The sequence below is a fragment of the Oryctolagus cuniculus genome, chromosome 15 (assembly GCF_051225735.1).
Source record: "Oryctolagus cuniculus isolate XC-2025 breed Fujian yellow rabbit chromosome 15, ASM5122573v1, whole genome shotgun sequence".
NCBI lineage: Eukaryota > Metazoa > Chordata > Mammalia > Lagomorpha > Leporidae > Oryctolagus > Oryctolagus cuniculus.
The window spans coordinates 36683099-36699651 of record NC_142881.1 but is presented as its reverse complement, the minus strand read 5'-3'; the positions used below and the strand labels follow the sequence as shown (position 1 = coordinate 36699651).

At 47.4% G+C, this 16553-nt stretch overlaps 1 protein-coding gene across 2 annotated transcripts; it reads left to right on the top strand.

The window, feature by feature from the left end:
• Positions 1–256: 256 nt before the first annotated feature.
• On the top strand, positions 257–10326 carry SLC35G1 (solute carrier family 35 member G1). 2 transcript variants are annotated; one of them, XM_070058333.2, is made up of 3 exons: positions 257–563; positions 4671–4779; positions 6502–10326. In XM_070058333.2, the coding sequence occupies exons 1-3, from the start codon at positions 365–367 to the stop codon at positions 7238–7240; spliced, it is 1047 nt and encodes a 348-aa protein (XP_069914434.1). In that variant the 5' UTR covers positions 257–364; the 3' UTR covers positions 7241–10326. The 2 variants fall into 2 exon arrangements, with proteins under 2 accessions (XP_069914434.1, XP_051679911.1); XM_051823951.3 differs by having other exon boundaries at positions 4602–4779.
• Positions 10327–16553: the final 6227 nt, after the last annotated feature.

Here is a 16553-nt window from a genome sequence, read left to right as displayed (position 1 = left end):
AAGGAGGCCTCGGGACCCGCGGGCGCCGGGCTGGGGACCCAGCGTCCCTCCCAGTCTGTGGCAGGGACACACAGAGGGCCAGTGTGCCCTGGGAAGGATGGCTCCCAGGCGCTGGCCCGTCTAGCCTGACCGCAGTATAAGGGATGGGAGCCTTCGGGCCGGCTGTGGGCTCCGCAGCCTGGGCAGGAGGCTCAAAGCAAGAGGGCATCGGAGGACAGGAGCGCGGTCCCCGGGGAGGGGAGGAGGGCCGCGCGCATGCGCACCGGTGCCGCCGCCGCCGGCCGGAAGCGCGGGGCCACCCGGCGGCTGCTGCGGCTGCCGGCGCCAGACGCCGCGCCGGCCGCGGGAGAGTGCGGGCCGCGACATGCGGCCCCAGGACAGCGCCGGGGACCCCGCGGTGCTGGCGGAGCCCGCCGAGGTGGCGGAGCCCGGGCTGCAGCCGGCTGCCGAGGCGCCCCCGGGCGCGGGCGAGGAGCCGGCGGCCGCCGAGGCAGAGGGGACTCCCGGCCGCGGCAGGTGCTGGCTGTGCAGTTCCTCGCCGTGCTGCTCGCACGCGGAGCCGGGTGAGTGCGCGCTGCGGCCTCACGCGGGTCTCTTCCCGGGGGCGGCAGCGCAGTGCCCGCCGCGTCCCCTTCCCCACCCTGCCCCGCGCCCCGGAGAACCCGCAGCGAGCTGTCTGTCACCTGGGAGGCTGCAAAGCAGAAGTCCCGTGCGCCCCTCCGGCGCCGAGACGGGAGAAAGTTTCTGACGGGTTGCCACCCTGTGGGGGATTCGGAGGCGAGCAGGAACCCTGGGGTCGGATCGCAGCCCTGCCCGGGGGCAGCGAGAGAGGCCCAGCCGGGGTTGGGAGCGAGCCGACCTGGCCGGTAAACCGTGCTCCCTGGAGGGGAAGTCGGGAAGCAGGCAGTCGTCTCAGCGTCTTGAGTGGGAGCCCCGGTACTCAGCGTGTTTGGGATACGAGGGCTTTTTAGCAACGGACGCAAAAACAAGGCTTTCCTTGTTCCCGGCTCCCCAGCGTCCTCCCCAGGGACCCCCACGGACGAACCCTTGGGTTTGCTCACGTCCCCCTTCCACACCTGAGGAAAAGTGAGGCTCGGAACGGGAGGGCTTTGGGTTTCTTGTTCTGTTTCCCCCGGGATCTGGCTTGGGTGGGTGAGAGGGGAGCAGGTCGGGGCAACCCGAGGGTTAGGACCGCTTCCCACTGGCACGGCTTCCTAGAATGAACGGGGCGGGTGGGGGTGGGCAGGGAGACAGACAGACAGAGACTCCTGTTGGGGCAGGTGGCTCTGTATGCCTCGCCTCTTTGTGGCCTGGGATTTCTGTGCCTTTTACCCCCACCTCACCGCCACCCCCCCACTATCCCCAATTCCGAGAAAACCCTAGGAAGATGATTCTTGCTCCACTTCTGTCCTAAATGCTAACAGCAGTCATCAGACCTCTGATCATTTATGCATGAGCTGGTGCCTCCAAAGCAGGGGTGTCCCCGCTGGGTTGACCAGATGTACAGCCTTTGAAGGAGTGGGTTTCTCTCCTCACCATCCTGTGGCTGAATGTCATTCTGGTGCCAGTGAGTCAGCCCTTGGAAACTCTTGAAAGCTTTCCCTGGGGCTGTGCGTCAGGTGGCACCTAGCAAAATGGCCGGGGGAGTGTGAGCATCTAAGAATCTTGTGGGCTCTTAACGTCAGAGAAAGTTGCTGACTAAGGAGATCAGATAATGTTCTGAAGATAAGATATCCGTAAAAACTCCTTAACCCACGGTGCTGTTGTCTTTGAACTGTGGGACACGGTCATTTTCGCCTCTTGATCTGCTTGTCTTATTCAGCAAAGTTCGTTCCGGTTGAGGTTGAGGTTGAGATTGCGACCTGTGTTCCTTGCGTTCTTGGAGGACCTGAGCAGAAGGCACACAGCTGTCCTGAGACACCTCTGTGGTTTCCCCAGGGACAGTGGCCCTCAGACTGAAGCTGGAAGACATTGGGGTAGGCGAGTTCTGTAGGGTAGCAGTGTTCTCGGAGCAGGACCCAGGTTCTGTTTCAGTGAGCCTGGGAATTAGTGGTAGAAGCTCTTACTCAGGTGATCCGAATTCCCAACCTGGTTTGTGAATCACCAACATTGAGCAGAGGTCGGCCGGACCGAGCAGGTTTTCCGTTTTCTTTTAAGACACTTTCCAGGGGCCACTTAACGTCATCTGAATTCTTTAGAGTTGCCAGGTTATTAGATAGGCTTGCAGTGGGATGTGAACAGGGAAACCCCTTACATAGGCATGTGGCTCTTGGTTAGGCACCTCACTTGCTCATCTCCATGGACAGAGAGAAATGAAATTTTTATTCAGTAAGAGGTTGAGGTTTGCCGGAGTAGGATCAGTCCTCACTCTCATTAACAGATAGTCAGGTTCAGCGAGGGCGTCTGGCATCTGTCCTGATCAGGAGGCATGAACCTGAAGAAAATACGTAGGCATGTGTTTTAAGGGAAGAGACCATCAGAGCCAAGGGCGTACAATCCCATTTTAAAAGAGTTGAAATACCACGTTAAAATATTCCTGGAGACAAACTAACTAGCTTAGTTTGGAGAAAAGCCTTGAAATACAGACCAGGGAGATGTTTTTTTGTCCTGATCTTCTCAGCCTGTTCTGTCTGAGGGTGGAGGCTCTGTGCGTGGGTTGGGTTTCTTTTCAGAAAAACTGTTTTATTTGGATCTGAATTCTGAAATTTCAGAAGCCAAACTCTGAGGCTGACCACAGGCCAGGCCTGTATTTTGTGGTGCTGAGCTGGGGAGTGTCCTGAAGCTTCCTGGTCCTGGGCTGAGCCACTGTGTGCAGTTGGGTTCTGCAGCATCTGGGCGCTGGAGTTCCGAGCAGAATGCGGAGCACCGGGCCGCTGGGACAGAAGGGGGGCTGCTCACTGCAAGCAGTCTGCCCCGCGGCGCACCTCGGGCAGCACCGGGTCGGGGCTGTGCTGAGAACGGCATCTTTGACTCCAAAGGTCAGGCTGTAGACTAGCTCCAGAAATGCTGCAGCATCACAGTTTGATCTCGACTGGCAGACGAGGTATCTAAGTGACATGAGGACATTGAAATAATTACCTGCTAGTTACACGTATCAGAGAAGGTCATTACAAATTATTATGCAACACTGGCCAGCAGCTGGGTAGCACACTGTGTATTCCTGTAGTGGAAGGGGAATCCCAGGTCCCCACAAATTTTGTGTGTGCTGCCCTGTGGTGCTGCCTTTGTCCTTAACAGAAAAGGGCAGTTGTCTTTCCTTCTTACCCCCTGCGTTTTTGTATTAGTTTCCCAAAAGGAAAAAAAAAAAGATACATTTGACAATGTGTGGCCTATCTTTTAGGATGTTTTCTGCTTACCCTGCTTCATTTTGCTGTCTGAAAGATAGAGGAGTGAGATTAAAAGCAGATTCTACTTCTAGGGCAGGAAATTGAAGATTTAGGAAGTTGCTAAGAAGAAGTTTTTTTTTTTTAATAAAAATTTATTTTATTTATTTGAAAGTCAGAGAAAGATAAGAGATCTTCCACCTGCTGGTTTACTCCCCAGATGGTTGCAGCAGCCAGGGCTGGGCCTGGCAAAAGCCAGGAGCCAGGGGCTTCATTTGGGTCTCCCACGTGGGTGCAGGGGCCGTCCTCCACTGCTTTCCCAGATGCCTTAGTAGGAAGCTGGGTCAGAAGTGGAGCAGCTGGGACTCGAACTGGTGCCCATACGGAATGCCAGCATTGCAGTTGAAGGCTTAACCCATTACATCACAATGCCGGTGGCCCCAGCAGAAGTTCTGAGTTCAGGTCATTTGTCATTAATTTATTGAGTACTGGATGCCCTGGAGAAAGCAGGCATTTCCTGGTTCAGGTCAAGCCAAGAAAGGGGGATTAGATAGATGGCAGTGCTGTGCAGAGCACGCGAGAGAGAGCGCACCAGACGGGCCAGCCCTACCCATAAAGAGTCTGTGCTCTAGACAGTAAGGTACGTTGTGAACCGTGGCACGTTACCTTTGATGGGAAGTTCAGAGTAACCCAGCAGAGAGCCTTCCCAGTGCTGCTGCTTGCAGTAGAGGTAGACTCTTCAGTCGTTCACGAAGCTCTCATCATCTTTCAGTCATCCGTGTGCCAGGCGCGAACGAGGCAGCAGAGACCCCAGCCCTGGAGGCGCTCCCAGGCTTGGGGCCACAGTCAGGTCGTCTGCCACCATGCAATAGCGTGGTGAACTCTCTTCCAGAAAGAGCCCTTGCTTCCTGCAGCCACGCTCGCCGTGAGACCGTGCCGCGTGTTAATCCTGTGGCCGGGTTTTTCACTGGCCACCGGACAAGTGTGTCTTTAAGATTCCCCTCACCCACATGGCAGGTGTTCTACTCTGGACGCATAAGGGAGGGCTGACTCTTAGGTGATCAGTTTGGAGGGAGAAACAGCATTGATGAAATGCAGCTTCAAATCCTTGCCCCTGTTGCTCCACGGGTCAGGTGGTTCAGGGCGGGAGAATGAGCGTGCCCAGGAGGTGAGGTGTGTATCCCCTTAGCTGTTGACACTGTTCCGGTTTTCTAAGTGAAAATGCTAAAACGTGCACTTGGAAGCAAGGACTAATCCGAATTTGATCTCTTTCAGAAGCCAAGAAGAAAGCAGCCTGTCCTGGACTTGGCTTGTTTTACACATTATTGTCTGCCTTCCTTTTCTCAGTGGGCTCTTTATTTGTTAAAAAAGTGCAAGACGTCCATGCTGTAGAACTTAGTGCATTTCGATGTGTGTTCCAAATGCTAGTTGTTATTCCTTGCTTAATATACAGAAAGTAAGTATTTCTTAACTGCCAAGTAGACGATTTTAATAAATGTGTGTCAGTCTTTTGCCTGAATTATTTGCCATGCAGTATCTGCTTTATCAGATTTAGGGATTTAGTTATTTACCAACCCCATTGTGCAAACAAAACTTGTGGTGTATACATGCCCCTACCTCGCCCTACCCTGTATATGAAAGAGAGAGTGAATGAGGGGAAGTAGTAGCGTGTCCTTATGCTGGAACAGTCTGTATAGAACACGCTCTTGGCAGGGCAGACCGAGGTTGGAGTGATAACACTTAGGTCTTCTCCAAGGGTAACCTTGAGCAAGGCCTTTTTAACCTCTTTGGTATTCATTGCCGCATTTGTAAACTGGAGGGCGTGGTACTGGGTGTACCTGACCCGGCAGGGTGGTTGCAGGGCCAAGTAAGAATTACATTAGGTCTGAGTGCTCTGTGTGGAATGTAATGGCAATTTTAGTCCCTCCTATCTCTCCTCTCTCCTCTCTCCGTCCTCCTCCTCTCTCCTTATGCACGCCCCACCTACCCCACCTCACCCTCCCTGATTAAAGTTGTGCCTCCCTCTGCACACTTCAAACTCTGGCAGGGATACCAGCTGGGGCCTTGGTGGCTGTCTGTCTCTTTTTTTCTCTCTTTGGGCAAAAATCCTTAACCCCCAAATTAAAAGCTTCGGGCACTTGTCCCCAAAGTCGCTTTGTATCTCATCACACAGTCCAGATTCACTTAGATTCATTTCTATCCATTTCCTGAGGATTTGGTGGAGAAAGTGAAAATCCACTAAGGTTAATGTTGTCAGAAATTTCTGGGTACATATGTAGACTCGTCACAGTATTTTAAGAAATGATGGTAAAATTTCATACATTTCTGTAAGAGGCAGCAGGGCCACTTAAAATCTTTGGCCCTAAACTGTTTTGGTCCATTTTATGTTTCCCTGTCATGAAAACCTATTAGTTTCTCAAAGTCTGGGCCAAATGTGGCCGGCCATGCTGACTCAGAAACCCAGGGGTGTCTATGTCCAGCCTACCTAACACCCTCACGGAGTCTGGCCCTGGCACAGATCGGAGTGTTGCACCCAGTCAGGAGCTTCTCCAGAGGAGGTGCTTCATAAATATTCAATTGAAAAGAGACTGAGTTGCAAAAATTACCCCACCACAACACTACAGGTGCTTTTGCAGTGTTGAATTCTTTCCTCATGAGAACAGTGAGGAAATGGCTAAATTTTAGAATTATTTCACCTTTGATAGAAGAACTCACAAGACCAGGAATGGACTGGGCACCCTTACACAATGCAGCTGAATCTTGAAATTCTATTTATTATAAAAATCACACATTTTGATATAGTAAGTCTGGGGAAATCATGGATGAGCCCACCTATTAAAGTATGACCATATTGACATTTATTATCCTATTTGTCTTTTTTTGCAAGCATATGTTGAGATATATATATATATATATGGAAATATTATCTGTTACTGAGTTATAAGTATATTATTTTTATAGTTCTTTTGTGCTGTTTTTGCTTATACTGTGAACACTTTATTGCCATTAGCTATACTTAGGAAATATTTATAAAAGCTATATAGTATTCAGTTGTGGATAGTACAACTTACTATTCCCTTATTTCTTTAGTAATTTAAAAAAATGTTTAATTGAAACGTCTAACTGAAAAGCAAATGCCAAGTTCATTTAATATGCGTTTCTTCATTTGAATTTACAGAACTGGGTTTATAGGCCCAAAAGGTCAACGAATTTTCCTCATTCTCAGAGGACTCCTTGGTTCTACCGCCATGATCCTAATATACTATGCTTTCCAGACAACGTCCCTCGCCGATGCCACAGTTATCACGTTTAGCAGCCCAATGTTCACGGCGTTGTTTGCCTGGATATTTCTCAAGGAAAAATATAGCCCTTGGGATGCTCTTTTCACCTTGTTCACGATCACTGGAGTGATCCTTATCGTGAGACCACCATTTTTGTTTGGTTCCGACACTTCAGGGATGGAAGAAAGCTATTCGGTCCATCTTTTGGGAACGCTAGCAGCAATTGGACATGCCGTGTTTGCTGCAATGACTCTAGTTATCCTAAGGAAAATGGGAAAATCTGTGGACTACTTTTTGAGCATTTGGTATTATGTAATAATTGGCCTCATGGAAAGCACCATCGTCCTCTTCGTAATAGGAGGCTGGAGTCTGCCCGACTGTGGGCTTGACAGGCTCTTTCTCATACTCATCGGGCTCTTTGGTTTGGGGGGTCAGGTATTTCTCACAAAGGCAATTCAGATAGAAAAGGCAGGGCCTGTGGCAATAATGAGGACGATGGATGTGGTCTTCGCTTTTATCTTTCAGATCATTTTCTTTAATGATGTGCCCTCGTGGTGGACAGTGGGTGGTGCTTTCTGCGTAGTAGCCAGTAGTGTTGGAGCGGCTGCTCGCAAATGGATGCAGAATTCCAAATGAAGCGTCACTGCTGAGCCCTGTGTGTTTCTCAGATACCCCGTCACCTAGTAGGACACAGCACACACACACGCACATGCACACCTGCACCTGGAAAATCTGCATTTATTCATTGATTTCATCTAATAAATTTCAGAAATAAAGTACCATTTTTGAATATGATATGTCTTTCATTAGTTAAGAATAGCTAGTCTGTTTGGCTTAGCAATTCTGTGGTAGTTTCTGTTTTGATTCAGGTTTCTTTTCTGTTGTGTGGTATCGGTAAGAGGAGAGCTCACTATTTGACTCTAGTAATATATGTAATTTTAAAAACATTTTTGGTACTGACGGGATATGGGTGGGGAGGAAATTTTAGATTTTTTTTTTTTAGCATCGCAGAGCCTAAGAAACCTGTTGACCGTGCTGCTATAATTAGTATTATGTTGGCAGTTCATTTGCAACGATATTCCATTTAGAGGCCAAAGCTGAAACTTAGAATAGGTGCCTAAAGAACAGTGTTAATAGTACAAATGCATTGGCCTTATTTTTGAAGATTTTATGAATAGTTACCGTACTATTAACTCTTATTTGTGCCTTTTCATTTTAATGCCAGAATTTTTATATATTTTTTAAAAAAGTTGAAATCACCAAAGTTGGCTAAATAGTTTTCTGTTTCAGTGGCATTTTAGTAACTGAGGTTGTCATTCTGTTATTTTAATTGTCCTTTTTTTTAAACTCCACTAAATTTCCCTTAACATTCTAAGATTTCAGGTCTTTAAAAAAAAATCACCAAAGTTGGCTAATTGTTTTCTGTTTTAGTGGCGTTTTAGTAACTGAGGATCATTCTGTAATTTAATTTTCCTCTGTTTTTTGAAACTGCACTAATTTCCCTTAACACGCCAAGGCTTCAGGTCTTTAAATAAAAAGAAAGAAACCTTGGTGTGGCCAGTGTGCACATTTCCATCCTAAAGTGTTTTCTTCCCAATAGAAGTGTGATTTTGTATACATTGTCTTTGAACTTACTCTGTGATGCCAAATACAGTTGTCTCAGGATCTTATTAGGTTGAACTGTGTGAAATTGCCAAAACTTTGCCATTTCGACTTACAAAAGCTATCGTTTCACAAAGTTCACCCTAATAGATAACCTCTCTTACTGATTAGATCAAATACTTAAGAGAGTTTTGGGCTATTTTAAAAAAACTTCTTAAAAGTCCAGTAATCTGTTAAACTTATTTTATAGCCTTTTTCCTCTATGAAATTATGTGATGATGTTTCATTTTATACATTAAATACACAGACCTGTGAATCTATGGTTGATTGATGTTTGTAGTTTCTTTCATAGGAAAACATCTGTTAAATTCTAGTATATCAGCATGATGTTATCGAAGCTGCACCATGATGCTAACATCATGAATTCGAATAACACGTTTTGTATCTGGAACTTCATCGGGGCACTACTCTACGTTTAAAGAGAATTTAATATCTAGGAAAGCTTAGGGGGCTAATCAGGGTGCAGTGAGCACTTGCAAATGATTCCTGTCACAATGAACCCTTTATCGATGAGGGTATAATAAACACCAGCTTTTACCATGTCAGACAAAGCATCTACTACTATCTTTTTTTTTTTTTTTTAAGAATTATTTCATTTGAAAGAGTTACAGAGGGGTAGAGCCAGAGAGAGAGGGGTCTTCCATTCTGCTGGTTTACTCCCCAAATGACTGCAATGGCCAGAGCTGAGCTGATCCAAAGGCAGGAGCCAGGAGCTTTTTCCTAGTCTCCCATGTGGGTGCAGGGATCCAAGGACTTGGGCCATCTCCCACTGCTTTCCCAGGCCATAGCAGAGAGCTGGGCTGGAAGAGGAACAGCCATGACTCCAGCTGGTGCCCGTATGGGATGCCGACGCTGCAGTCTGGGGCTTTAACCCACTGTGCCACAGCGTCATCCCCTCTACTATTATCTTAAGCCTGCAGAGTTAAAAAGATTATAGATTTTTTTTTTTTCTCATCTTCTTAACCACAATTCTTCCAAAGCAAGCAAGAACTTGGGTTTCTGGGATTTATGCCTCAGTGAGAAAGGATCTTTTCCAGTAGTTCCATGGGGGAGATTTTTGGCTTGTTTATTTATTTATTTATTTTGACAGGCATTGTTAGAGAGTTAGAGACAGACAGAGACAGAGAGAAAGGTCTTCCTTCCGTTGGTTCACTCCCCTAATGGCTGCTACGGCCGGTGCTGCACCGATCTGAAGCCAAGAGCCAGGTGCTTCCTCCCGGTCTCCCATGTGGGTGCAGGCTCCCAAGCACTTGGGCCATCATCCACTGCCCTCCCTGGCCACAGCAGAGAGCTGGACTGTAAGAGGAGTAACCGGGACAGAATCCGGTGCCTCAACTGGGACTAGAACCTGGGGTGCCGGCGCTGCAGGCGGAGGATTAGCCAAGTGAGCCACGGCACCGACCGCTACCTGACAAATTCTAAATGAAGTCTTTTTAAGTGAGTTGTATCACAACTTCAGCCCTATCCAAAATTTGATAGTTTAGACTTCCAAAAGCATCACTCTGTGAGTATCTTAGATAATTGTAGAATCTGCATTTTGGAGCTCAGATATCAGAAGTCCTTTTGTGAGAGTCGCCTTCCATAGATTGGAATTGTAGGAGACCTAGCCAAGTTGGGTTCCCATGACCTTCTCACATCCCTTAGCTCCGTGATACAGAGGGAGAGGAAACCACTTCTTGTTACCCACGCTGAATGAGCTCTCAGGGACTGCTCTCCCAGTGGTTTACCTTGCACAGTTAGAGAAAAACGTCTGTGACTTTGAAAGTTAAAATTGCTTTGGATCCATATACTAGAGACATGTGTTCTATCTCAACAGTGTGGCTCAAGTACTTGAATGTCACAGTAAACGACTACAGGTGGAGAAAACGTTTCATCTCCCCAACTTTTACAGGGTATGATTCTCAAACACTTGTAATGCCCAAGGTATACACAAGGGGATGTATTGTAACAAATATGGGTGTGTATATTTTGCAAAGATTATAGTTTCTATATCTTGAAAAACTATTTTCATAAATTGTTTTTATTTTGTAAGCACTAATAAAATCATATGGAAAAAGCTATATGTTGGTTTTTCTGATTATAGAAAATGTCTTAACTAGTATAACTCACTTCCATTTTCATATAACTTATTTCCTTTTTCATCCGTATACTAGAAATTAATTTTCTATAAATTGACTCCCAGTAAGCTGGCTGGGATGTAATCTCATTTCATACTGTTCATCTGTCCCTGTTACCCTGTCAGATCAAACCCAGTGCCTCCAAGATAAAGGCACTAATCTGTTCCAATGAAGTCATCATTCTTCCAGCCCCTCAGAGCTTGGGGTGACTTTGAACTCTGCTTTTATTCCCACAGCTCTCCTGTTACTAAATCCTGGAGTCTGTCTTACGGATTCATTCTTTCCTCACCATTGGCTACCATCCTAGCCCTAGTCCAACACATACCGCCTCGCACCTGGGATCTCTCAACGCTGTCCTAATTGGGTTACTTGCTTGTAGACTCTTCTACTGTAATCCTTGTCTCCACGCCAGGTTAGTCTTCCCCAAACCTGCTTTCAGTGGCAGTCTGGTTCTCATGAAACCACAGTGATGCCTGTTATACCATCATTTCCCAATTCTTCATCTGGACGTTTTCCCACTTCTCCAACCTGATTTCCCATGGACCAACACAGATCGGATGTTCAGACCCGTCTTTTCCCTGACTTCCTATTTACCAGCAGTGGCCTCACTGTTTCCCGTTCACCTTACCTTCTCTTACTCCCCCTCTGAAGCCGATTAGCCTCCTGTGGCTCAGCTAAAGCTGTCATTTCTTTCTCCGGCTCTTGCTTCTCTTGTCCATGGAATCCACTTTAGAAGAGGGGGTGAAGCACTGTTTAGGGGTCTGAAGAGCTGAGTGTGGTTTTACTGTTTCCCAGCTGGGCAGTCATCCCGTGTACCTGATTCTTCTTGTCATTTGTCTGATAGACTAGTGCTTTCCCAACCCACCTTAGCAACGAGTGCCATAGGAGGACCCGAGGACCACGGAGAAGGAATAAAAATGTTACGTATCGAACTGTGGTAAATACCATGGAGTTGTACTCACCCTCCACAAGGGAAGACCTTATCGGCTCCTCCTGGGGCTGACTCGAGGTGACAGTAGAACACATCTTTGAGAATGCAGACCCCATTCAGCCCCCTGCTCCTAGCACAGAACTCTGTTGGACAGCTTTGATGTCCCGCTGGTCGGTCCATATGGGACCGCCCAGGGGCACGAATCATTTTATGCGTAAGTTTTGCCGTCTTTCAGTTGCTATTGGCTTTGGTCCTCTGTTGAGTACTGCACATGGCTGAGTGGGGGAATGGTCCTGATTCTGTGTATTTCTCATGCACTAGTCCCTGTGCTCAGCGTGCCTCTTCTAACCTCTGAGCTGATTATTCAGTAAGCAGTCTTGGGAGGGTGTTCTAAAGAGATGAGAACCAGACGTCCTTGCTAAAACCATGGCCTCTGATTAAGTGTGTATGGATCCATGGTCAGTCGTGGGCATTAGAATTTGGTTATTGGGATGTAGATTGAACATTAAAGTGTGGCCCTCATCCCAAGCACACCCTTAAAGGTCCTCTTGTTACCTTCCAGCAAACCTAATACCGCTGTCCTATGTACCTATTCTGTGTGATGCCCTATCAGGTACTCCGATCCACAAGGAAAGACCCATCCAGGTTTTAGTGTATTTGAACATTAAGTTTGGAACTGGAGTTGGCAGATCAACTCAATGAGAGCCCATGAACTTTGCCACTGTCTGTCACCTCCTGGAAATTGGGAGGTGGGGCTTTATAGCAGGAGGGTAAGGAGCAACCGTATCTGGTATTAAGACAGGGCAGCCCAGTGCACAGGAAGGGCTCTAGAAATGTCACTACTGGGGAAAGAACCTGGGTCATTTCAGTGAAACTTTTATGACTCTGGAAACCACCTGAGATGAATACCAGCAAGCCTAACATCAAGCGAAAGAAGTAGCCCAGATTTGTGAGGAAGGCCAGGCTGAGGTCAGGAGAGCAGAGATCTACATTTGAGCAGAGGTGGACGTAGGCAGGAGAATGTGTTCAGGTGAACCGTGCACCATCAAGGTGGCACCCAAGGTCAGGGACACTGTGGTGCAGTAGAAGTGAACTGAGAGGCCAGGGCTGGAAGGAGGCCCTACCTGAGGATGTAAATACGTGGCCCTGCCTACAGGGGTTTTTAATACCCTTGACTATGATTTGTAGGGTAAGCTCTATGTGCCAGGCATACCAGAGAGATGGAAACTAACAATACAGCCATATTGGAGTTGGTTTTTTTTTTTTTTTTTTTTTTTTGATTTATTTTATTTACTTGAAAGTCAGAAAGAGAAGGGGAGATAGAACTTCTATCTGCTGGTTTGATCCCCAGATGACTGCAATGGGCAGGGTGGTCCATGCTGAAGCCAGGAGCCAGGCATTTCATCTGGGTCTCCCACATAGGGACAGAGGCTCAAGCACTTGGGCCATCTTTCACTGCTTTCCCAGGCACATTAGCAGGGAGCTGGATAGAAGGTGGAGCAGCCAGGACTCAAACTGGCACCCATATGTGAATGCCAGTGCTGCAGGTGGCAGCGTAACCCATGACACCTCAATGTTGGCCTCAGAGACGTTCTGTTTATAGCACATACTACCATGTTAATATGAGAATTTAATTCAAAGCCTAATCTTTTCTCTCTTGTGATGTTTTCTCTTGGAACGGAGCCGCATTGCTATGAGGAAGCCTGGGCCATGTGGAGAGGCCAACACGGAGAGGAACTGCAGTCCCCAGCCTCAGCCCACGTGTGCTTCAGCTGACAGCCGGTGCCAGCTTGCCAGCCACGTGAGCGCACGTGGGGAGTGGATCCTGCAGCACTCAGGTGAGCCGCCCCCACTGCTGCTCGGTGGAGTGGACAGGACTCTCCCTCCTCCTGCACTCTGCTCAAACTGCAGATTTTTGACCAATAAAGTAATTGTTATTGTTTTCAGCCACTGAGAATATAAATTGAAAAAATACAACTATCTTGAATATGTATATACCAAATTACACATGATCTCAATTATGTAAAGCAAAACATTTCAAAACAGCATCAGCAAAACACTGCACATTTTCAGAGGCTTTTCTCAGCTTCTGACAGGTAAGATTGGCAAAAATTAAATATACAGGAGTTAAGTATAGTAAATAGAAGTTTGATCTACCTAAACCAACTCTTCAGAGGTTTGGGAACCTCTGGGAATCTTCAAGATCCTTTCAGGAATTTACAACTTCAAAAGTATTTTAATGATAATACTGAGAATGTTAGGAACCTGCTTTCTCTTGATCTCTTGTCAATAAGTAGTGGAGTTTTCCACTGTAAGACGTGTGCTGTTGCAACCATTTGAACGTAGAAGCAGATAGGATCCAATGTCATCCATGAAGCCCAATTTGCAACAATATAAAATAATGCTATTCTTCTTACTATTTTTTTGATAATAGTTATCATTTATAAAAATGTTAGTTATTTATCCGAACATAGAATTGTCTGTTAATGTTTTTAAACTTTTAATTTTGCTTCCAATTATGATACTATCCATTTAGCATAAAGAAACAAAAGTTCTGTAGAATCTTCAGTAACGCTGAAGAGAGCAAGGGCTGCAAAACCAAAAAGTTTGCCAACCACAGATTTGTTAAAATTTTTATTTATTTATTTGAGAGGCAGAAAGAGAGAGACCTCCCACCCACTGATTCATTCCCAGAATGCCCCCAGTGGCTGGGGGCTGAAGCGGAAAGCAGGGCATTCTATCCAGGTGTGCCATGTGGGCGGCAGGGCCCCAATTACATGAGTGTTAGCAAGAAGCTGGTGTCAGGAGCCACAGCCCGGAGTCTCGCCCAGACCCTCTGATGCAGGATGCATGGTCTCAACTGCTAGGCTAAAACCTGTCCCAAGAAGCACAGATTCAATAGATGGATTTGTCGGGTTTAAAGCCTTAAAAAACAAAGATTAAACTTTTCACCAAATCTGCTGACTCGCAGCTAAGTAACAGTTTATAAATGAGTAACACATCTAATGTAATGTCCATTTAGAATTGGGAAGTAAACAACCCTACATCTGTAGAAGAATTGCAAGCTACTTCCCCAGGCACCGTAACAGGGAGCTGGATTGGAAGCAGAGCAGCCGAGACTTGAACCGGCACCCATATGGGGTGCTGTCATCACAGGTGGTGGCGTGACCCACTGCACGGCACTGGCCCCATGAAGTGCATTTTCTATGACCTTTTTGAAGAGACCACCACCCCGCCCCACGCGTACATGCATGGAAAGATTTTTGTTGCTTTCATTTGAGCTGTTACCTGGCTGACCTTACTGACCCACTTCCACTGCTTCCTCTATGGATAAGGCGTAAATTCCCATTTGCTCCCTGATGGAGGAAAATACAAAGGAAAAAACTGAATTTCACCATTAAAAAAATATTTGAGGGGCCAGCGCTGTGGCACAGCAGGTTAAAGCCCTGGCCTGAAGCGCCAGCATCCCATATGGGCACTGGTTCTAGTCCTGGCTATTCCTCTTCCAATCCAGCTCTCTGCTGTGGCCTGGGAAAGCAGTAGAAGATGGCCCAAGTCCTTGGGCCCCTGCACCCACGTGGGAGACCCGGAGGAAGCTCCTGGCTTCAGATCAGCTCAGCTCTGGCCTTTGCGGCCATCTGGGGAGTGAACCAGTGGATGGAAGACCTCTCTCTCTGTACCTCTCTCTGTAACTCTGTCTTTCAAATAAAATAAAATAAAATAAAATAAATCTTTAAAAAAATATGAGAGAGAGAGAGAGAGAGAGAGAGAGAGAGAGGCAGCTCTCATCCATTGATTCACTTCCCAAATCCCTGCAACAGCTGGAGCTGGGCCAAGACCAGAACTGGAAACTGGAAACTCAACCCAGGTCTCCCATCCTGAACTATCCCTGCTGCCTCCCAGGGTCTGCATTTGTAGGAAGCTGGATCCACAGTGCGAAGTGAGCCTAGGTACTCTGCTGTGGAGCACGGGTGTCTTAACCACCAGGCAGGTGGCCTGCTGCAGTGTCAGCGTTCATATACAAATGCATCACTGCCCAGCTCTGGTCAAGTATCCACCTGTCTGCAGCTCCAAAGCAGTTTTTGCTTGGAAATGTCACTAACATTTACTCCACAAAGTCCCATCCAGGCCAGAACTTCTTGGTCGTATTACTCAGTCCTCCCTGACTCTGGGGGGTAGGGGAAGGTCAGCTGAGGACCACGTTCCGAGAGGTTGACTGGAGTTAACCTTCCTGGCACATTCCAGTCCCCTCACTAGTAACATTCTAGGAGGCTGGGCCACCAGGTTTGCCCAACCCCTAATGCCTCTCCCTTTCCAATACCTCATGGGGTAGAACACAGGACAGAGCCCTGTTTGTCAGTGTAGTGAAAGGATTGTTTCCTGACTTCAGGTTTCGGAGGTGGGTATGCCCTCCTCCTGCCTCCTTTCCCCTCAAGTGGGAAGAGCTGAATGAGGCAAGAGTCAAAGATGATGACAATATTGCATGTTTGTTTTTATTTCCTCTAATCTATGAATCTGTATTGATGGAACACTAGCTATGTACAATCACAGCCAATACAAATATTGGTCAGAACTAGAAGTGAATATGATGTATGCACGTTGTATAATCAGTTTGCATGAGCTTTGGTAGGATACTGCCCAAGAACCTAGACTGGAGATTGTCGCTCCCCCTCTTCATGGAGGAACGACACTAAACCCTGCCTAGGCTTCATATCCAAGTCACGGCACCATTATGTCGCTCCCCCTCTTCGTGGAGGAACGACACAGGACCCTGCGCTGTTCTTTTGTCTGCTCGGCCCTCCCCGGGTTTGCTGCTGGTTCTTCTCGGGTTGGCTACCGTCCTTTCCACCTCCGTGGAAGGGCGGTTCCCCCTAGCCACTTTCCCCACTTCCGCAGGAGAGTGGCACACCGCCGGCCGGCTCTCTCGGGGGCTGCACAGGTGTTCCTTCAGATAGATGTTCCTGGTGCATGTTGTCTCTCTCCTCCTTTATAGTCCTCTTCCACCAATCCCAACTCTGCTACCCACACGCCGAGTATGCTGCTCTCCTCCAATCAGGAGCAGCTCCTGCAGCTTGTCAAGTTGGTGAAAGGCAGCTGGGTAGAAGCTGTTTGCTCCTCTCCCAGCACCATATTGTGGGAGAGCAGATGCATAGAATAAGTCTTAATTCCAGTAACTTAGTCTAGTCCGAGTTGCTCCCAGTTGCTCCCCACAGATCCCCCTTTCTTTTTATTTTTGGCG

Coding starts and splice junctions, on each gene's coding strand:
- SLC35G1 (XM_051823951.3), top strand. CDS start 365: ATGCGGCCCCAGGACAGCGCCGGGGACCCCGCGGTGCTGGCGGAGCCC. Junction 564..4,601: donor CTGCTCGCACGCGGAGCCGG/GTGAGTGCGCGC, acceptor CTCTTTCAGAAG/CCAAGAAGAAAGCAGCCTGT. Junction 4,780..6,501: donor CCTTGCTTAATATACAGAAA/GTAAGTATTTCT, acceptor TTGAATTTACAG/AACTGGGTTTATAGGCCCAA.